Below are 22201 nucleotides of genomic sequence, written 5' to 3' on the forward strand. Positions count from 1 at the left end.
AACATAATTTGCAATTTTAAATACACTGAAATAAAAGCGGTCCAATATACCTTTCCAGGGCTGTCGTATTTACAAACAGATGACTCCGTCGAGCAGTTTCCGAAGTTTTCTTGGCACGGATCAACAGGCAGACAAACAACGCCATCTCCCTTGTACCCCTGCCGGCAGGAACACTTGTGTCGATTGGGTCCAAGGTAAGTGCACTCCCCTGCTTTAGGATCACATACAGTATTTTGGCAAGGATTGATAGCTGTGGGAAAAAACAGAAAACACCTTCAACTGGAGTCATGTAAAAAAAAATTCAGAATAACCCTTCAAAGAAGGATACATCGATTTGAAAAGGATTCATGTACAGAAGGCATTTTCAGGAATATGAGACTGCCACTGTTCTTGCAGCTGGATGCAAGTCACTGGCATTGCTGGAAGAAGAACGTGTTCATCTTTATGAGTTGGTGGGAAGTAGCCATGCCTTGAGTGACAACAATGTACAGCATGAACTAGAGGAGGTGATCTAGGTGTACAGTTGAGAAGCAGCTCTGGACTGCACTCATGTACAACACTTGCATTTCGATGCCTGATGCTGGGGCTGGTACTCTCAGGTGAAGGGGTATGGTTGAGAGGAGGCTGCAGCCACTATCGGATTACAAGGGCTGGGTTCTCTGGCTCAGTTTTCTGGTCTGGTTTATCCAGAAGTGAGGCTGAAGATCATCCCAGGCCCTTTGCTCCATTAAAAAGGTACACTTGGTCCCTGAAATAAGTAACCAGCCTACTCGTTGCATTGAGCATCTCTGCTCAATCTGTGTGGAGGAAGAGGTATCCGGAGCTGACCACTGCATGCTGGGCCTAAAATGTAGAGGCTGAGATTTCACTTTTGGAGTCATGGTTAATTGGGGCTTTATAGCATAGCTGGTTATTGCGTCATGTCCATACATACGACTATTTTTATTTATTTATTTGTAGAGCGCAACACTCATCCCGAGGGATATCAAGGCGCTTATACCAGTACTGAGACTACAGCGAGCTGTACTGAGATGAACATTAACATTTGGGGAATAAGTGGGTTTTTAATTTCTTTCGGAACAAGAGGTAATTGGTCAATGGTAGTTGGGGTGGGAGCGGTTTATGCTGAAGGAAGAAAGTTGGGGTGAGAGAGAGGGAGAGAAGACTACATATATGTGAAATAATATTTCACCGTGTGGTTCAATAGAATGCGCGTTGTTTTATTTTAATTGTACAGTTTTTGAATTTTCTCTCAAAATGTCATAAAAAATACTTAAGACAAAAAACCGGTAGAGCCTGTGGGAGGCACGACAGGCTCTCTTCAGTGCCGGCATCTACTGCTGGGAATGGTAGTACAATTAAAAAAACAATCTTGTTTGCGATTGGAGCGGCCACTTCCATGGACACAAACACATTGTTTAGTGACCCACTGAGTTCACTAGCTTTTTGGGCTGACATCCAAATACAGTTGCAAGATTTATTAGCAAGTTCGCTCCTCCTGAGAGGAGAGTTTTGGTTTTGTCACACAGCTTACGTTCACATGTTCTTCCGTTCCCCTTGTAGTTGGGCAGGCACTTGCACCCCGTTAGTCCTGAGCTGTATTTCATGCATCTGGCAGTTTCAGGGCACTGCACAGTTCGACACGCAGGTTCCGCTAGAACAGAGAGAGTGTGAGCAAAAGAAAGAGTTAGAAGGAAGGTATACACTGAAGGGCAATTGCAAGGAACCCTTTAAACCCTCACCAGGACTCTACAGGAGTGGTAAATTGGTAAGCAGGAGCTGAATTACAGAAATGCTGTCTTCTCACACCGGTTAAGCCCTGCTACACACAGACTCCAGACTTTAGGCCATTGGTTAGCTCATCCAAAGCAGGGACGCATACACGGCTGAGGGCTTGAAGGTACTATTTATTATTATTATGTATGCATTTTTATAGAGCACGCACCTTACCCAGAGGAGTCAGAGTGCCTTACAATAGAGCGAAGTAAATTACATAAGAAATTCAGAGTACATGGTAGTAGGTGACACTACTTATATCTCCTACAGTTAGTTATTCATGGTAAGAGATACAGATTGACAAGTTACAAACTCACTCAAGATTACATATTAAAAAAAGGTGGAGCGATTAGGGCTGCACAAACGCATATGACATATTTACAACATTTAGACGGAGGGTCGTAGCAGCTCTCCTGAGTGCCTGAGAGGAGCTGTGCTGCACATGAAGCTCCAGAGGAAGGCATTCGAGTGTGGAGCAAGATCCATTGTGAAGAGCCCTGAATTGATGAGAGTTTCTGAAGATAGCTGCAACGCCTCCCCCGACTTTACCCACCCTATCATTTGTGATCATGGAAAAGTCAGGATCGAGCAGAAGGTCGAGAATTGTGTGAGGGGTGTCATCCTTCTAGAGTCCTTCCAAATACCACATCCATTCATGAGGCCTCTACCTCTCCCTCTCTTAGGACTACTAAGGATACGGGGAGTTGTTCAAAGGAGGTTGGAGAAAAACGAGCAGATGAAGCCCCCTCCCGCCTGCATGCAGATATGTTTGTGTGAGCTGTATTACCACAGAATAAAGGAAGCAGAGTGCTCTGGTGGCTCACAGACAGAGCATGAAAGAGGGAGGGGGAAGCTTGTCTATCTTCTGCCAATTTGCCAATCAAATACAGCAATTTGGCAGAGCCAGTGGTCAGAAGAGGTAGTGATGGTTTCCCTGTTCCCTCTTTCACAGCGCCTGCAATGTAATCATGTATGTCGGAGTCGGTCATGTGCACCTCCTGCACAAACATACATTACTAATCAGCAGGAGCTGTGTAAAAGGTAGATACAAGCTTCCAAGATCCACTGGGGTGTTATGCCTCGTCTCACAGTAGTTGTCTGTTTCTCATTAAATGCCCTCCACTGTGGTTTAGGCTTACCTCAGGAAGAGGGGCTTCAATTACCGGAATGGCCCTGGGCAGTGAGGGATACTAATATAGTAATGATTTTGTTGCCATCATCAGGCCAAACAATGGCGCTAATGAAGATGCTGAACCTTGACCAATTCAACTCTCACATCTAGATGTGTGAATTCATTTATATTTCAATACTATGAAAGTCTATTGAAAAAGGTTCCATCACTGATCGCACCACTTAACGTATCTTTCTAGACTGCCGCTAACCAAGCATCAGTTAATTAACCTCCAGCACTTGGAAGTTGTTTCATATTCTTAATGAAGGTAAGTTTACTTACTAGCAGATCTTAACCTCTGAGATATTTTTGATTACATGTGCATGTGACACTTCTGACTTCTATGTTCTCTCATAAGAAAACAGAAGGAAATTGACTTCTTATGCTCAGTCTTGCATTGGATACTAGCTCCCAACCTTTTCATCTTTATATGAAATGACTTGGATACATGTTATCAGATAATGGCAAGGACATAGGTTAATATACTCATTACACCAATCTTTGTATGTGTGGAGGGTCTACCCTGCACAACCTTTGTTTGCTAAACTTCCTCCTAGGTGCTCAGAAGTAATCAAACTCATAGGCTACTTCCGAAATAGAAGATGACAAAAACTAAGGGGCATATTACCAAGCAATAGCGATAATTATCGCTATTGCTTGGTTAGAGACAAAAATTTACCGCTGAGCTGCAGCGATTTTTATCGCAGATAAACCTTGGTATTACCAAGGTTTATCGCAAATGCGATAAAAATCCGCCGCAATGCATGAATATCACTGAAAAGTCCGCGATATTCACGCATTACCGAGCTAATGCTCTTAGCCATGTTATCCACCTCCCATTGGATAACATGGCTAAGAACTGTTTAGGGCAGGTGTTAGCTTTTGGAGATATTCGCGCTTAGCGCGAATATCTCCAAAAGTTGGTAATAGGAGATAGCGATGTTAGCGACTGTTTCCAGTCGCTAACATCTTGGCACGCCCACTTTGCATGTCATTAGTGATAAATATCACTGACATGCAAAGTGGGGCCCAAGATGGTTGCTATCTCCTACTAGCTGTCGCTAACTGGTGTTAGCGACAGCTAGGTAATAGGGAGATCATTTTATCTCCGCTTTCTTGGCTTTTAAAGCCAAAAAAGCAGAAATAAACCCCCTTGATAATATGCCCCTAAATTCCTCTGCTTTGATTCTAGTGACTCACCTTTACCTGTCCATCGCTGGTTAATGCAGTTCATCTCACCAATCTTCATTTGTTTATTTCACTTGAGAATTTACTCTTGAGTCTAACCTCTCCTTGAAAACACGCTTAGGAAAGTTATCCAAGATTCCTTGCTATCAATACACCTGCTCTTTGGGATCGAATATCTCACAGCCTCTGAGCATATCTGGTCACTGCTCCGGATCTAGTGCTCTCCCTCCTCGATGGAGTGAGTGGTCTACTTTTGGTCTTCAAATAGCTTTCTAGACATCGACTGCCCGTTCAGTAATTGGATAAATAAATCTGGTCATCTACTCCTGCACTCGTTTCATTCTATTGGCAAACCTGGATTCTCTTCAAGTAGATGCCCATCTTGCTCTAACACTCCTTTTCTTCTGAAAGACACGACACTAACAAATCAACTCCTTGCCATGCCTAAAAATAATGAAGCAATGTTATAAATGTAACACTTCTAATAAGATGTCCTGTTATGGCCACATCTTGTGATGCCATCAGTGATCAAAGGCCATATAATGTTACATCATCTACAGTAGTAGTCTGGGTCGAAGTTTGGTTACTTTAGTTATCCTATTGATTTTGGTGAACTGATGCTTCAATACAGCTGTACTTTTTAACACGAAAAGTAAAAATACATCTATGTGAACTCTGGCGCGGTGAACAAAATGTGAGATCCTTAAGAGTCCAATTTCACCCAGCAAGTAAACCTTCAATTGAAAATTGCTGCTTATGAAATACAAATGTACATACTACTAAAAGGACACTTTCTAAGTCTATAGGTCTCGGCTGTGAAACCTATTGCCTTTTGTCTTAGAAAGTCGCTACAAATGTGCATGCGTCAGTGGCGGCCATCTTTAGTGGGATGTACTACAAAATGTAATCAAAGATAGCATCCATATGTGTCTTGGGAGGCCATTTTTGAAAGCATCTTATAATATTTTAGCAAACCCCTTTCAAAGATGGCGGCTGTGGATGCACAAGCATCTTCAACAGCAATCTTTGAAAGGGATTTGTTAAAAATAAACCAAAAGCCAATGAAGATGCAATGCATACATGGAGGTGGCCACGTTTGAATGGTCAAAGGATTTTTTAAGACGGCTACCCACTGATAGCACAGTGGGTAGTGAAAAATGAGGAATGAGGATAGAGAGATATAAATTATGGGGATGAATGAAAGCTGTATGGGGTAACAAGAGGGAAAAGTGGAGCAGGTACAAAGAGGGAGACAAAATAGTTGCTCACATGCGCAGCAATGTCAGATCTGATCTCAGCAGTAGAACACAACTACCAATCAAACCACCTTTAGAGACAAATGATCCCAGGTGCGAAAAACATAAAGATAGAGCAAAAAGCCATCTAATCGGGAGCACAGAAATGACATAGATAACAGATCCATCCAATCTTAAGCAAGAGGCTGTCTGTAGCCAAGACCTAAAAATGCCTGCTGTTGGCAAAGAGTTACATTTTTACATTTGGTTTTAATCTCACGTCCTATGCCGATGACACCCAAATCGTGGCCACAATTCGACCTGAAATGCTAAGCTACACTGCATCCAGACTACAGGACTGCATGTATGCAGTGAGTAACTGGATGGCAGGGAACTGCCTAAAGCTAAACTCCAAAAAGACAGAGGTTGTGCTTTTTGGCAACAATCCCACTTTTGGACCTCAAACTGCTGGCCGAACTCCCTAGGCCGGCTGCCATTCCCGACCAGGAAGGTGAAGAACCTGGGAGTTTGGATTGACAATACTCTTAGCTTTAAATACCAGGTTAATTCAGTGACATTTACCACCTAGTTCATTATCAGAACATGTAAAAAAAATAATGCCCCTTCTTCCTAAGGATGCACAACAAACGGTGGTCACAGCATTAGTAATGTCCAGACTGGACTACTGCAATGGTCTTTATCTTAAGCTTCAAGAGGGATCCATGAACAAATTACAAATGATGCAGAACGCAGCCGCCAGACTCCTTACAGGAACTTCTCCTTATGCATCAATCACAACATCCATAAAAAAACTCCATTGGCTACCACTCAGAAGGCGCACCCAATTTAAGGCCCTGTGTCTGGTTTTCAAGGCCCTGCATGGATCAGGGCCGGACTTTCTAAAGCAACAACTCCGCTGGGACTCACCAAATAGAACACTCCGATCATCAGATGCTAAACTTGTGGCAATTCCACAGGTAAAAAAAGCTAACTGGGAGGGGCAGAAGTTTCCCTGCCAATGCAGCCAAGGCATGGAACATGCTTCCACTACATATGAGAAGCATGACCAATCTTATGGCCTTTAGGAAAGCGTTAAAAACCTGGCTCTTCACGAATTAGCTCGTAATACACACAATTTCACAACTCTCCAGTAGGTCTTCACCTCAGCGCCAGGACACCTTCGGGTAGCAGCAGCACTTTACAAATGCAATTAACATTAACATTAACATTTTTACATCGTCTCAAAATTATATTTTCATTAGTATGTTCATACAATCCTTTTATAGTTAGCAATTGTATTTCTCTTTTTACCATTGTTGGTTTTTAATTTAGTGCCCTGAAGGGGTCTCAGGGATCTATCAGCTATTGAAAAAATCAATGAACAAGGTGGTTGGTGAAATATGGTCTTACTATATTACTTTTCAGCTTTTTCTAGATCTGTATTATGAATATTGGTCTCTCCCAGATAGTAAGAAGGAGGAATAGAAACAATTAGAGTTGTGTGTTTTATACATCTGGTTAGAATGCTTGCTTCCCTTACATTTATACTCGGTTTTCATTGGGTACTTACGCTGATCACATTTAGAGCCACTGTATGCAGAGAAACAGTCACAAGTCCCATCTCCATGTATGCCATTATTACATGTTCCATGGACGCAGTCACAAACTGAAAACAAAAGAGATTTTTTTGTAAAGCATTATATTAGAATATTTGTTCATTTGTGCTAATTCTTTGGCCCCAATACCTAATAATCCCTTGTGACGTGAGAGTAAATTCACACAATTGCATTTTTGATGATTCACAAAATGCTGAAGTGTGCTTTGGGGATTATTATCATTGTTTTGTTCACTCAGGCCCTTAATGCAGAAGCAGGTGCGCTTGGTACAAACATGGAAAATGTGCCCTAATAGGGAGAATGAGCTGCCCTCGGGACAGCCGTCAACTCGCACTGCCCCAGGACAGTGCATTCAAGAGAAATACGTAGCATCTTTTTAAAAGCTGCTGTGTGTTTCTCTGTGGAGGCGTCAACCCGCCTGCACTTTTAAAAGGTATTACAGATCCACTTGCAGATGGATGTCAAGTCAAGTCAAGTCAGATGGATTTATATAGCGCGCTACATACCCAGAGGGTCTCAAGGCGCTTGAGGAAGGGTGGGGGGATTACTTGTCAAATATCCAAGTTTTAAGTTGCTTTCTGAATGCTAGATGGTTCTGAGTGAGACGAAGGTGAGTGGGGAGTGAGTTCCAGGTTTTAGCAGCCAGGTAGGAGAAGGATCTACCTCCCATGGTGGTTTTATTGATGCGAGGTACGGTAGCAAGGGCTTGGTTGGCGGAACGTAGCTGGCGGGGGGGGGGTGTAGAAGGAAAGTCGAGTGTTGAGGCAATCGGGTCCGAGTTCGTAAAGTGCTTTGTGTGCGTGGGTTAGGAGGCGGAAAGTAATCCTCTTATTGACGGGGAGCCAGTGGAGTTTTTTCAGGTGACTGGAGATGTGGTCTTTACGTGGGATGTCAAGTATGAGTCTGGCTGATGCGTTCTGGATGCGTTGGAGTTTTTTCTGGAGTTTTGCGGTGGTACCGGCGTATAGGGTGCTTCCGTAGTCCAGGCGGCTTGTAACCAGTGCATGGGTGACCGTTTTTCAGGTTTCGGTGGGGATACAGCGAAATGTTTTTTTGAGCATGCGAAGAATATTGAAGCAAGATGATGAGACGGCGCTGACCTGTCTGGACATCGAGAGTGAGGAGTCTAAGATGACGCCCAGGTTCCGTGCGTGATCCGTCGGGATGGGTGCTTTTCCAAGAGCCTCTGGCCACCAGGAGTCATCCCAGGCGGAGGGGGAGGTTCCTAAGATAAGGACTTCTGTTTGGATGCATTAAGTGACTGCACCCGCCTGCAAGAGGGTGTCTGGGGAGTCCATGAGACCCTCCTTTCATCCCTTTAGAGGGCTGCATTTAGAAGGCGCAATGAAAGTGTACCACCTTTTTGTGGCTCACTTTCAGTGCACCTTCTAAAGGCATGTTTGCCTCCGCGCCTATGTCGGTGATACGGCGCAGAGGCAAAGTGATTCCCTCATTTGCATGGGGCTATGCCCCCATACAAATGAGGGAACACCCTCTAATTATTGCACCGGTGTTGTATGTGTGCCAGCTCTATCTGTATTACAAAAGGAGCGGCACAAGCATCTGTAGCCCCTTCTGTGATACCAAAGTGCAACAGGCTCACATAAAGAGGGGGCAAATACCTGTTGCGCCCCAAAGGCACTTGTGTAATATGGCCCCTAGTGTTCACCTGTCTGAGATTAATTCAAGTATTCCTAAGTGCAATTCCCTAAGTGCTTTGGGTTGCCTAACCTTGGATCCTATTTTCAATGTGCCATAATAATAAAACTGTCTGCACCTCACTCATAATGCCCAAATATTCCAAAACCTGTCTTACATTGTTTCTTTTCCAATTAAGAGGGGACCTGACAAGGCATTTTGGGTTGGGCTGTTCCTACTGGAGCATGAGTGTGATTCCGTATTGGCACAACGGGTAAAATAATATGTAATTGCCGAGAGAAATTCAAGTGTAAGATCCGTCACTTTTTGTTTTCATCGGTTGAATCAAACAACCATGATATGTGGTCCAAGGAATCCTAACAGAAGTGTCAGAGGAGACACCACTGGAAAAAGGCAGTATAAAGTTAGGCCTGGAGGAAGTTTTTATTACGCGAAGTAATTCACATGATTTTAGGAATTCCACATTATGCTTATTATGAACAATTCAAGAAATGACACCACTATATACCCTTGTGTATTTATGCAGTTTGTGGCAAAATTCTTGCACAGGAATAACGTGAACAATCAGAATGCAAGTGATTGGGGTTCTAGGCATTGATGTTTTTTCCAATCTTTTTTTTGAAAAAATGTATCCAAAATGGGTGCGCGGGGACATTTCGTGCTAAATTATCGTGCTAAATGACGGATTTGCATTGTGTATAATTACATACAAATTTGCCTAAGTACTCAAAGGTAAAAATACGTGAATTTCACATATCCTTATTTACAACCAGCTACAGTATGTGCTCTGAGACATCATTAGAGGAGTGTCAACGGAGCAACCCATAAGAATCGGAATTATATAACCATCCATGCTATAAGGTGTGAGGAGTCCCCTGAGAGTGGAAGGGAACAATCCAGAGGGACTGACATTACACAACATACTTGGGGTAATAACCTAACCCTAGGTTATTGCGGACACGGTTTCCAGTGCTGAACCTTTCACCTACAATTTAATGTTTTCAGGTGTCCTTGTTTAATTAGTTCAATTGAAGTAAAACAGGACTGCAACACCCTGAATGTATGTGGCAGTTGCTCAAAATTCCACGACTGGAGACAGTGACTGCAATAACCTGGGGAAGATCGCTACCCTGAACATGCTATATGGTGTGACGAGTCCACTTAGGAGTGTCAATTGAACAATCCACAGGAACATGAATTATACCCAGGAGGAGCAGGGAGCAACCCAAAGAACAAGAGACCACAGTTATCTGTGTCTCTAGGGACTCCTGAGAGTGATTATAGCACAACTATATGTGACGTGAAGGAACCAATAGAGAGGGCTTGACCTGAGACTCTGAGAGAAATTAATTTAGGTTACACAACAAGCAAAGGATGGGCAAGAGTTTGGTTGAAGGAAAGGTCAATGAGAGAGAAGACCAGAGGATGTGTTCAGGGACTTAGCCTTATTCAGGCCCTAGCAATCCCAGACAAGGAAGGCACATGTGTGAGAAGCAAATGCAAGGAGATGATGGACGGAGCGCTGAACCTTTTTAGACACTCATCCCCGATCGCAGATCTGGGTTGAATCCATCATCGTTCTTTAGCCCACTTCGCCACCTCACTTCAGACCCAGCCATATGAAAATCAGTCTTGACCCTGTGCCTCATGGGAACAGTCCAGCCCGAACTGCCAAGCCAGGTCTTCACTGAACCGGAAACAAGTATCCTGGGAACGGTTTTGGGGTAACAACCCTCTTCAGCCAGGGTAGCTTAATCCAGTTGCAACGTGAGCAAGGGACCCACTTCTGGGCAAACCCTGCCAATTTAGGGCGAACAAAGCAAACACAAGGAGATGATGGATGAAACGCTGAAACTTTTCAGACACTCACCCCAGTCAAAGATCTGGGTTGAATCCATCATCGTTCTTTAGCTCTCTTCGCCACTTCAGTTCAGACCCAGCCAAATGCAAATCAGACTTGACCCTGTGCCTCATGGGAACAGTCCATCCTGAAATGCCAAGCCAGGTCTTCGCTTAACCGGAAACAAGCATCATGGGACCGGTTGCGGGTTAACACCCCTTTTCAGCCAGGCTAGCTTGAATTCAGTGGCAAAGTGAGTAAGGGTCCCATGTCTGGGCATACCCTGCCAACTTAGGGCACACAAAGCAAACACAAGGAGATGATGGACGGAGCGTTAAAATTTTTCAGACACTCACCTCCAGTCACAGATCTGGATTGAATCCATCATCGTTCTTTAGCTCACTTCGCCACCATGGTTCAGACCCAGCCATATGCAAATCAGTCTTGACCCTGCGCCTCATGGGAACAGCCAGCATGGACTACCAAGCCAGTACTTCACTGAACCAGAAACAAGCATCCTAGGACCGGTTTTGGGGTAACCCGCTCTCCAGCCACTCTGCGCATACCCTGCTAACTTAAGGCGAACAAAGCAAACACAAGGAGATGATGGACGGAGCACTGAAACTTTTCAGACAGACCCCCAGCGAAGTGAGCTAAAGAATGAAAATGGATTCAACCCAGATCTGTGACTGGGGGTGAGTGCTTGAAAAGTTTCAACGCTCTGTCCATCAACTCCTTGTGTTTGCTTTGTTTGCCCTAAGTTAGATGGGTATGCCCAGCCGTGGGTCCTTTGCTCACTTTGCCACTGGATTCAAGCTAGCCTGGCTGATGAAGGGTGTTACCCCGAAACCGGTCCCATGATGCTTGCTTCCGGTACAGGGAAGACCTGGTTTGGCAGTTCGGGCTGGACTATTCCCATGAGGCACAGGATCAAGACTGATTTGCATATAGCTGGTTTGAACTAAGGTGGCGAAGTGAGCCTAAAAACGATGATGGATTCAACCCAGATCTGTGACTGGGGTTGAGTGTCTGAAAGGTTTCATCACCTTGTCCATCATCTCCTTGTGTTTGACCTGTGTAAGAAGGCCTTAATGCCTCCAATATTTATCTGGACATCCAACTCGCCGCCCTGTAAGGACAGACTCAGAGGTTAGATAACAGCAGGAAGGATACACATTCTGGAAGAGGAACTCCGTCAGATGAGCCTGCGAGCCAATAGGATCGCCTGAGCCCAATGATTCAGTGGAGAAGGTGAGATGAGAAGAGGCAACAGGGCAGCAACGTGCAAACAAAAAAAGGGGTACTCAATTCTGTGCTATATAAATAAAGATCAAAGCACGGCCAACAGAAACTTTTTCTATTCTGGCGAAAATGCGTTACAATGTAGATCCTCAGTATTACATTACACCTGTATGAGAAAGACAAATGAGTGTGCGATGTGTTGATGGGGTGAGAGAAACTAAAATGTTTGTGAGTGTAAGTATGTGAGATCGACTGAAAAAGGGATCAACGTGTGAAAGAGGAACTGCTTCATCAAGTGTTCCTGAAAGATACAGCTTTAAGGATGGCTTGGGAGGCAGCTATTAGGCTTTTTTAGTATATATTATAGTAATAATACATTGTTATTCTGCTCTTCTTTAAATTCGACAGACAAGGCCATCACGTGGCAGTGGACATAAGAGCCGGTGTTGACAAGTAAGTGCTGGTGCCAAGTACTGGAAACCACCTACTCAAATTAAGCACTGGTGCTAATAAATGTACACATGTTTAAACACAAAAAGGAAAACAAGTGAAACCTACCTGAACGGCAGTTTTCTCCATATAAATTGTCCTCAGAGCACATTTCACACGCGGTACCGCCAAATCCTTCCTGCAGGAGGTAAATGTTGACATAAGACTTAAATATTACAGACACACAACCAAAAACGCATATTATGGTTTACCATGAAGATTTCAGACCCTTTATGCATAGGGGTAGTGGGATAGAGTTATAGAGTGTGGAGCTGTGTGAATAAAAGGATTCTCAAACAGTAGGTATGGTGTCAGGACGAATAAATGAGGTCATTTGGTTTGCAGCTTCAGAGTGTAAACACACAACTCAAAACAACTTGGTTGTTTGTCAAGCCGACATCTGTGCTCTGCAGGGTTCAGATAAATAAGGAAATTGAGCCTTCAGCATGCTTTTCTCATAGCTGCCCCAGTATACGATTGTATAAAAGAACCACACGGTTATAATGAGTTACACAAAAATTCAACAGAACATATTATTCTTGATGTGCAGTGTTGTTTAATCACAGTGTACAACCAATAGTTCATCACATTAGTTGATGCTTTAAAGTCATTGCCCCAGGGAGGAAGGGTGAGGGTATGGTGAATGAAGTGAGGATAAGGAGGCGAGTGAAACAGTGTGTAATTCACGTAATCAATTACTTTACAGCACAAAAGTGTGCTCATACAAGAGCCAGGTCATTCACATAGGGACATACCTGCTCTTGGACCAGGCCCTTGTCCTTTTCCCAGATCTTGGCTCGATAACTTATTACTCATTCTTACACCCTCCCATCTTTTCCCCTATCCGCAAAACGGTTTCCCTTCCTCCGCTCACCCTTCAGCTTCAACAATACACACCAACAACAAAACCATCCAACAAAACACAACTCTGAACCCCCACCAAAATGCACGAGGGTGGGCTTCAGTTCAACAGTGGGTACAAAGGAAAGTGTGGTTGGCGCTATGTCATCAGCTCTATAGGACGCCACATCATTGAATTGTTCCCTCCTCTTCCTCACAACCTTCTCAAGCGTAAAGTGTACTGCCTGCACTCGTTCCCTGATTGAGAGAAAACTATAACACACCTACACCTGCTTTGAGTGCAAAATTCTGATTCATTCACAACTGGCAAGCAGAGTGCCTGCCCTTTGGCTGTGCCACTACAGCTACCCTGTCAATTGGGCTAACGAAAGGTTCTAAGCCAACCTGCCTTCCGTAAGTAACTTGTACCCCCAGCTTTCCACCCCCAAACAGTTCTGAACTGCACCCAACCTTTGAAATGTCATGAGTCCTTGTGGTCCTCGCCCAGAACCCACATTAACCATCTAGTCGAACTTGCCCACTCTTGGAGCAGGTCCTTTCCCCAAATCTTGACCCCATTGTAGTTTGCTCATTAATACAACCCTGCATCATTCCCTCAATCAGCTGGACAGGTTGCCTTACTCCGCCTTCAGAAAAACCCTCCACCGAGTTGTCATTCTATCTCCCCAAACCAGAACTTCTTATGGTCTTTCATCCACACTTCTTGTGACCTCATCACCCCTTCTGAATACAAGTTATTGCCCTGCCTAAACAAATGTGGGGACTCAAAAAGAATGCTCTGATACGCTATCACTCACACCCTTGCAGAAACCAGTAATCTCTCTATTTAGCTCCTTCTTGGCTCTTTTTATCTCAGTCAGCTGCTGTGTGCCCCTCTGCAAACTCTAAGGCCTAATCCAGAAAATAGCTGTGGAAATCCAGCTGACCTTCAGCATTTCCAAGTCCAGCTTCATGGACTTCAGAAAATCCAACTCATTAGATTTCACAGCATTATTCCCTAGATGAATGACTGTAAACTCGGGTTTGCCCCCCTTTGCCTTGTGCTTCCAGAAGGCCCGCATCAGTTGCCTCCAACATATCACACTAAGGCCAAACCAATGCACCTTGGCACGATCTTTTTCCAGACCCAGCTAGTTGCCACCAAACTGCCTCTTGGCCTGCAAACCAGCCCACTACACCAAGGAGTGCCTGTAGATTCATATATTCCACAGGTGACACCCACACAAACAATACCTTCCAATTAAGTAAAAAACCTGTTTGTTCATTCTTGCTGAACACACCTCCACAATAAACTGCTCTGCCATCTACCAAAGCCCTTCAGACTGTCTTCCTCATCCCCAGCAGAAAGCCCTCCATGACTTCTTCTATTCAAAACAAGTGAGTGCCAAGGTCCAGTGCCAGCAAGCACGAAGCCCAGAAGCACATTCTAAACCCTTGCCCGAAGCTTACTGCCAAGCTGTTCTCTTGCAAGAAAATTAGGCTCTCACCACATCCCCTTAACTCCAAAAAGCCCTGCAACCAATGGTCAAACCCATGTGTAAGCATACTAGGAGCCTCTCAACCTTCTGGTTCATCTTAGACCTCCTAAAACAGAATGTAAAAGCATTTGTATGTCACACAATGTCCCCAATGACAACTACAAACTACCTCCCCACCCACCAACTCTAAAACCCTAGAGGCGCCTAAGAACATCAAACTAAATAGTTCTCTGAAGAGCTGCACCTCCCAGGTGGAAGCGCATGCAACTCTCGCCTGCTCTACTATTGGCTTCAGGACCCCGATTGAAATTGGATGCCTTACCTGGGGCACCTTGCCATGCTGTCATGACCAGCCATTCAATACCCTCCAGCCCAGCTCTCCTCCACTAGGGTCATAATTCCATCGCATCATATAATGCAAATACTACCAGCTTGCCCCCTATGGTATACGCAGATAAACCCTTCCCTATTTTAACCAAAATAAATATCAGCATCTTCTTACATCTCAACCTTAACCCCACATTGTCAACACATGCCATTGGGCACCTGATGCTATGAACTCTCTCCAGCCTTTTTGGTATATCTTCCTTGTGAAATTGGCCAGTGAATTTCCCCCTTAGTATATATGCTTTCACAGCTCAGTTGTCAATCAAGTCTTCTGGAACGCAAAGGCTCTTCTTTGCCATATTGTGGGCCAAACCATAGAACCTCTCCCACTGTGAACTAGAAACATACACCAGCCACTCCAATATCCACACCCACAATGTGCTTACTTATCAATGAAGAGACATCTTATGCAGTTTATAAATTAGTTCTTGGGATAAATTCTCCAAATTCCAATATCAATGCAAAAGCGGTTCATCATTTTATTGGTTTTGAGAACACGTAATCAAAATAGCGTAGGGAATGAACAGCCAAAACGTGTTTCCTCCATCAGGCTATCCTGCCAAGGTATTTCTCAAGGCATATATCTCAATAAACATTCTTCTAAATCCTATTAATAATCACATGAGTAGGGGGAATAAAAATGAGCATCAATAAAATAATGAACTACTTATGCATTGATATTGGAATTTGGAGAATTTGTTCCAGGAACTAATATATAAACTGCAGGAGCTATCTCTTCATTAACAATTATTCTCCAATTTCGGTGGACCTTTGAGGTGTACCCACCAGATGGCCTTTTCTGCATTTGCATTATGACTTAGGGTTCTGTCTAGTTTCACGTGAAAGCACTACAGCTGTGTTGCGGGGATTCTACACATACACAGAACTTTGTGTAGGAAAACAGGACCTCGGTGTGTAGGTGCTAAGCCTTCCTACCATCTCAGTACGCAAAACCCCACAACCAACTAGCAATAGTGTCTCATTCGTTCTCCTACATAATCAGGAAGCTACAAATGATAAGACAACCCAGAACACAACACTCCCAACTCTCTCGGGAATTGCGGTAGCAAGACGTACCCTTTCCCTCACTCACTTGTACTTTTCTACAATAGGAATAGACTGAGTCACTGTTATAGTTCAATTTTTTTTAACTATAGTGCTCTACATTGCAGTATACAAGCCACTACCAGCAGCAAAACGCTTAAACCTAAAACAGTTAGCATTGTAGCAAGTCCATAGACTATGAAAGGGGATGTTATCATATATAGATGGTGGACTATAAGGCTTAACCACCCTCTCCTTGGAAAGAAGAAGTTTTGTTTTATAAAGGAAGATCTATGGGCATTGTCAGCAGACCCCATACCTTAGTGTATAGCTGGTAGTTTTACATCATGGGAACAGCATAGCTCTATTCCCTGGAAAGGTCCTTCTCCAAGTGTTCGTTAAACCAACATACAATCCCATAATATCAAAGCACAAGTTTCCAGCAGCCACAGCTGTGTAGCATGTTTTGTCTAAGTGCTAGGGAATGGCTAGAACAGAATAAAAAGGGGCATTGTTTATCGACCTTGCACTGTGTGTTCGGACTAAATTCCAGGAACAGGCGGAAAATGCAGAAAGCAGACAGTTCTCATGTGAAAGGCAGAAACAAAGTCGTGCAAAATAAAGTCATGCAGTAACGTGGGCAAAAGCAGTATCATGGCAGCAGAGCTCATGCTAACTTAATGTTGATAATGACCCCAATGGCCATATGGAAGCTGAACACCCCTTCTCTAAGAGTAGCTGTCCACAGTGTGCTTAGCTTGAAATAAGATATCCTTTTCCAAGCATAGCATGCCCAATTCTCTTAGAATCTTCAACATCCAAGCATCAGAAGCAGTCATCCTGTCCACCACCTGCACCACTGCTGCATTGTCAGACACAAACATCACCTTCCGGTTCCTCAACTCATGCCCACAGATGCCCTTCCTACAGCAACAGGAAAAAATCCAAAAAGACAATACTGTGCCCTTTAACTTTAACTCATCTGCAAATAAATGCAGTGATGTGGCTACACAGCCCAATGCTTCATAAAGGCAAAGCTTCTGCAAAAAAACACACCTGGGCCACCACCCTACATACAAAATGCAACCACCACTTTTTGCGCCAGTCGCAGTTCACTAATCCCCAAAAATATCAGAGTAATTGCTGGTCCCTCGGTTTTTTCAACTGCCAGTGCCACTTCAATTTAGTCCTCTCAATGTCTTCTTCAAACTCACACACTCTCCCATTACCACTGCTCTCCCTACTTTGAAGAAATCATCTCAGTAAGGAAGAAACTGGTCTGATGATGCTATTTGTGTGAACCACCCATTTCAGGAAGGCACAACATTTTTCGAACACAGCACACACAACTGAACATCCCATCCAACTGTCAACAAAGTATGAGTGCTGAAACTGCATACCAAACGTGTGGAAATCATCTCGGTGCACTGGCAGGAGGATGAATATCCGATGTATTATCCAACTTGCTCAGTTCTGCACCTATCCCGTATTTCACACTAACTGAATGGCTGTATTTAAACTGGCATAGGACACTGACCGCCTGGTCGATGAAATCATTGACAGAACCACCTTCAGTGCTAGATAGATGATGTTTCAACCTGAACGTCCCTTAAGTATTCTTTAGCACCAACCCTAGCACGGGCATCATGGAGTTCCTCAATGGAGAGATTGGAAATGGCCCTGCCATCCTACAGTCACTCACTTCTTTCCACAGCTTCTTTGCACTAGCTCCTCCATCACTTTGCTGGACTTCAGATTGGCCGCTTGTTGGAAACCAAAATTAAAACCCTCCCATGAGAAAGCTGCTGTTGCACCATCAGGATATCTCTGCAACTACCGCAACATTGCCTCCAGAGTATATTCCAGTTACACTGCCTTTTACTGCCCCTCCTTTGCCATCCCCAGTGCCTGCCCCACCGAGGGGAGGGATGGCCCCTTGCTGTGCCTGCCACCACACCTGAACAGTCATAGCGAAACTTACAGGGGTACCTGTAACAGGCTCCCTTGTTAAAATTCCAGCAGGACCCTATAGGGTACTGCTTGCCCATCCTCCCCACCCAACCCGCTCTGGTTGGAGCGACTCGGAAAGGGCTGGAAAGGAGTAAACAGCCCATTTGAAGTATGTGTCACTTGTGCAGGTCTTGTAGGGATTATGCACTATAGCCAAAGCTCCAGGTTTATATGTACCCATGATGTTGCCGGTGGTCTTCTCTTCCATGCCCTGAACTGCTTGTCATATCTTAATCATGTCAATACACCAAAACTTATGCTAGCTGTCCTAATGACATCAATGTGCCTCCATAAGGGCACCCTCTGCTCTGGGGTCTTTTCACATGAGATGCTAGCAAATACAATGAACACCACCATACAGGTATCAATGTTAGTGGGCACCTTCGGCCTCTTAGCTACCTTTCCTTCCTCTGCATTTGAGCGTTCTTTGCTTGCTATGTCCCTATGCAGCAATGTAAACAAATGGATAAACTCATTTACCATAATGTCATTTACCCTAATCTTATCCTTGCTCATCTGCATCAAATGACCCCCCCAAAGGGTCATCTATGCTCACATAGGACAGTACCACATAATTCCCCTTCGCTGTAGTGGCGGCCCCCGTGACATCCTCCACTGGGATGCATCCTTTTGTGCTATTCCCCTACTAGCCTGCCAGTATCATGGCAGGGCCTGCTCCCCTGCTGAACCAACCGCCAGATTCTGTCTGGCACTGAACTGTGCTTGTGAGTCCTACCCCTGCACTGCATCACCAACACTACACGCACCCAAGCCTTGGTTATGCGATTCCCTATTCTGCTGTGTGCCAAAAACCTCTTCCATGATTCCCACCTTACTTTCTGCAACCTCTCAAAACCCCAAATGCCAACTAATGCCCTGGATCCCAAATAGCCCTGACACACTTATTTCTACCTGCCGAATTCCAACCCCCATAGGTTCAACCAGTCATCATCCTGCTTACCTCATGGCCTCTCTCCTCAGGGGTGCTAGCAGTCTTCTCTTCTTGTCTGCTTGCTGCCTTCCCAATGCTGGTTTGGTCCACGCCATTCCTGCATGTGTCTCTTGCTCTGACATGCACCTCTCTTACCTGGGCTATCTTCCTCAGTGTCAGGAGTTTCACCCTCCACCTGTTCATCTTCTGGACCTTGGCCACTTTGTTGTGAGCTTGCCTCAGGCCAGTGTCAGCTTCTCTTACATCTAAAGAGGAGGCCCCGTCCCCCCAGCTGTCACTGTCATTCACACCAGGCAGGTACCCATCCATAGCCAAAGCATCCTGTGGCCCCTTGCCAAACCCCTGGCAAGTCCCTCATTAAGCACTGCCGGCTCCATGATCCTTAATAACACCTGAGAGCAGCCCTGTGCTCCACCACCTGAATAGAATTATTTGTCCTCATTTGTTACCTGCTGCCCATCCAGGTCCCCCAGCATCACTTATAGCCACATCCAACTTCTCCTGCTACCACAGACTCTGTTCAAATTCCAAGTTCTTGTTCAAGAACTCCTTTCCTGGGGAGTGAGTTCCCAACAGGGCACCTGCATCCCTCCAAAGAACCCCCTGCCATGGAAGGGTCTCGGGGGGGCCTCCTGAGCTCCCCTCGAAGCCTCATTGTCCCATGTAGGCTGTCACAGGCACCATCACAGGACTCTGCAGCTTCCGCTTTTCTATGACTCTTTGGAAAAAGTGGTGCTGGAAAGGCCTCAACACCCCCACACCCTTCGATGCTCGAACACTGCCCATTGGAATTCCAAGCCCTCCAGGGGAGTTCATACCTAAAGCACCTACACCCCTCTTGTCCGCCAGGGTGCAGTACCATGATGACCTGGACTTCCCTCTCACTGGTGCAGCCATCTTGCACCGCTCTCCGGATCCCTCTGTCCCAGTGAGGGCCCGTGCACCAGACTTACTTTGTGATGTCGCAAAATGGTTGCCCTGCCCATGATCTGCACCAGGGCTCCCCCCCCCTCTCCCCCCCCCATCCTACTCAGGGTCGCTCATGCTTCTTCCGTGCTTGCGGAGCAATCAACTTGCCTGGGGGGCAATCCACTCGAAAACACTGCTGGAGACACACCTGCAGAGGCTGAGCATCAGAGGTCGACTGTGAACAGCTCGACCCCATTCCCCGGAGTGACCGATGCCAGGGGGGAGGGGGCCCACTTATTCCAAAAGCACGCTCAATTACAAGTACTTAGGGACTGACCGAAGCCGTCAATACACCCTTTAATCCCCAAATTACTGATTTATATTGGCATAATTGTAGCACCCGATAATTAGACATATCGCCACTCTCAGAGCTCAGCAGCGGCCACAATGGAAAGTGCTCTCGCCACTATATGCTCCGACGTTACTTGGGATTGCCCTCTGGCACCCACGTTGGGTTGTTCCTTCTCGTACCTCCCAAAGTCCCCGAGCACAGGCCACGCTGCGCAGCCCGTGTTCAAGTATCCAATGTTATACCTGCAAAGACCTTCTTCCACTGGACACATTTGAGAGGACCTAACATGGGCCTGTGCCGATCTGCCACAAAGTATTAATTATACCAAAAAAGGATACTGACATATTTACCAGAAATATGTTCTTTTAAATCACAACTTTCATTACTTATTTTGTTTGCAAAAGATGTACTTGTATATAAAAGAACCACACTGAAAGTGGAAGCACCTGGCAGGTAGGATTGGTGTTGGGCAGAATGGTGTGGGGTCAGTTTGCCTGTGTGAATGTGGTCAAAATTAAAGTTGTGTTTATGAGTGGTGTGTGCAAATGGAGCATGATCAGGGGGCAGAAAGATTAAAAATCCTCCAGCTTTCTCCAAGGTATCCCTTTATTAGTGGAGTGGTCGATGATATTAAAAAGAAAATCAAGGAGGTATTAGGATTTAATGGTCCTATGAGAATGCTGGAGAATTTTAATATTCATGCCTCCTGGACTTTTTCTTTGAAGTGCTTCATGGAAGATGATTATACCACCCTTACCTCTAGGAGTTAGGGGTGACCCAATGATGAAGCATGATGGACAGTCTGGAAGGACGTATCCTTCTTTTCACGCTTTCAAAGGCGGAAGAACCTCTCTACCTTTAAGCTTGAGGAGCATGAAGTCCAACCCCCTCCTCTAAGCCTTCTATAGATCGGCACAAACACTTTACACATTGCTTCCAATTGTAATTTGGCTCTGTGCCAAGCTACCAGAGGGTGAGCATAGGTTAATTTAGGGTTGCTTGTGCGTTACCCTGACTAGGATTGTGGTTACTGCTTGAACAGGGCTCATACCCCAGTAAACCAGTAACCCAATTTCTAATAACAACAAAAAAATCAGGGCTAACAAAGGTGTTCAGCAGGGATGTGTACTAGCCCCTACCTTTTCGGCAATAGTTGCATACATTTTTTCTCTATTTGTGAAAATGATGCCCCAAGACTAGCTGGGGAGAGGAGGAACCCAGCCTTATTCTTCACTGATGATACTCTTATTATCTCAAAATCCTTTAAGGGACTCCAAACCCTGCTCGTTTGGTTTACCATCTTTTACTGCACGCATGAGGTTTGAAGTAAACGCCCAGAAGACTCAGGGGCATATTATCAATAAGCAGCATTAAAATTATCGCCGAAGGAAACTGCAGCTAAAACGGCGATAATGGGCTTGATAATATGCTGTACAGAATTCCAATAAAAGCCCATGTTAACACCAGAACATGGGCTTCTATTGGAATTCTCAAGTGCATATTATCAAGCCCATTATCGCCGCTGTGGGGGCAGTTTCCTGCCGCTAAAGTGGTGTTAATTTTAATGCTGTTCCTTGATAATATGCCCTCAAGTACTTAACCTTCACTCGCAGGAAGAATTTCAGGGAAGTTATGAGGTTGGGGAGAACCACCTAGAGAGGGTCAATTAATTTGATTATCTGGGGGCTAGGCTCACAGACTAACTCATAGAGGTCACAAATTACCAAAAGCCCCTTGTTATAATACAAAGGGCTTCAGTAATTTTTAGATTTGCTAACAACACTTCTGCTTATCCATTCTCCCCTGCAATAGAAGTTAACAAAGCCCAAGCAATTATAGCCCACGCTTAAGGAGCAGAACATTGGGACCATTCTGATGTCAACATCACAGGGATCAAAGAAAATACATTTATACGGTCGTGGACAAAACGTGGTCACAATATCCATCTCTTACCTTTAAGATAAGATCATGCTTAAAACCCCATTGTAGAGG

The 22201-nt window shown here is 44.8% G+C and overlaps 1 protein-coding gene across 1 annotated transcript in view; it reads right to left on the minus strand.

Annotated features, from left to right (window-relative positions):
• The window catches only part of STAB2 (stabilin 2), an 880852-nt gene that overhangs the window by 775851 nt on the left and 82800 nt on the right, over positions 1-22201 (minus strand). The window contains exons 5-8 of the mRNA XM_086919174.1: positions 12286-12355; positions 6941-7036; positions 1535-1654; positions 51-250 (exon numbers count right to left, since the gene is read on the minus strand). Coding sequence (XP_086775300.1) covers positions 51-250; positions 1535-1654; positions 6941-7036; positions 12286-12355 — 486 coding nt within the window. The remainder of the gene's footprint in view (positions 1-50; positions 251-1534; positions 1655-6940; positions 7037-12285; positions 12356-22201) is intronic.

This window comes from Lissotriton vulgaris, chromosome 1_1 (genome assembly GCF_964263255.1).
Source record: "Lissotriton vulgaris chromosome 1_1, aLisVul1.2, whole genome shotgun sequence".
NCBI lineage: Eukaryota > Metazoa > Chordata > Amphibia > Caudata > Salamandridae > Lissotriton > Lissotriton vulgaris.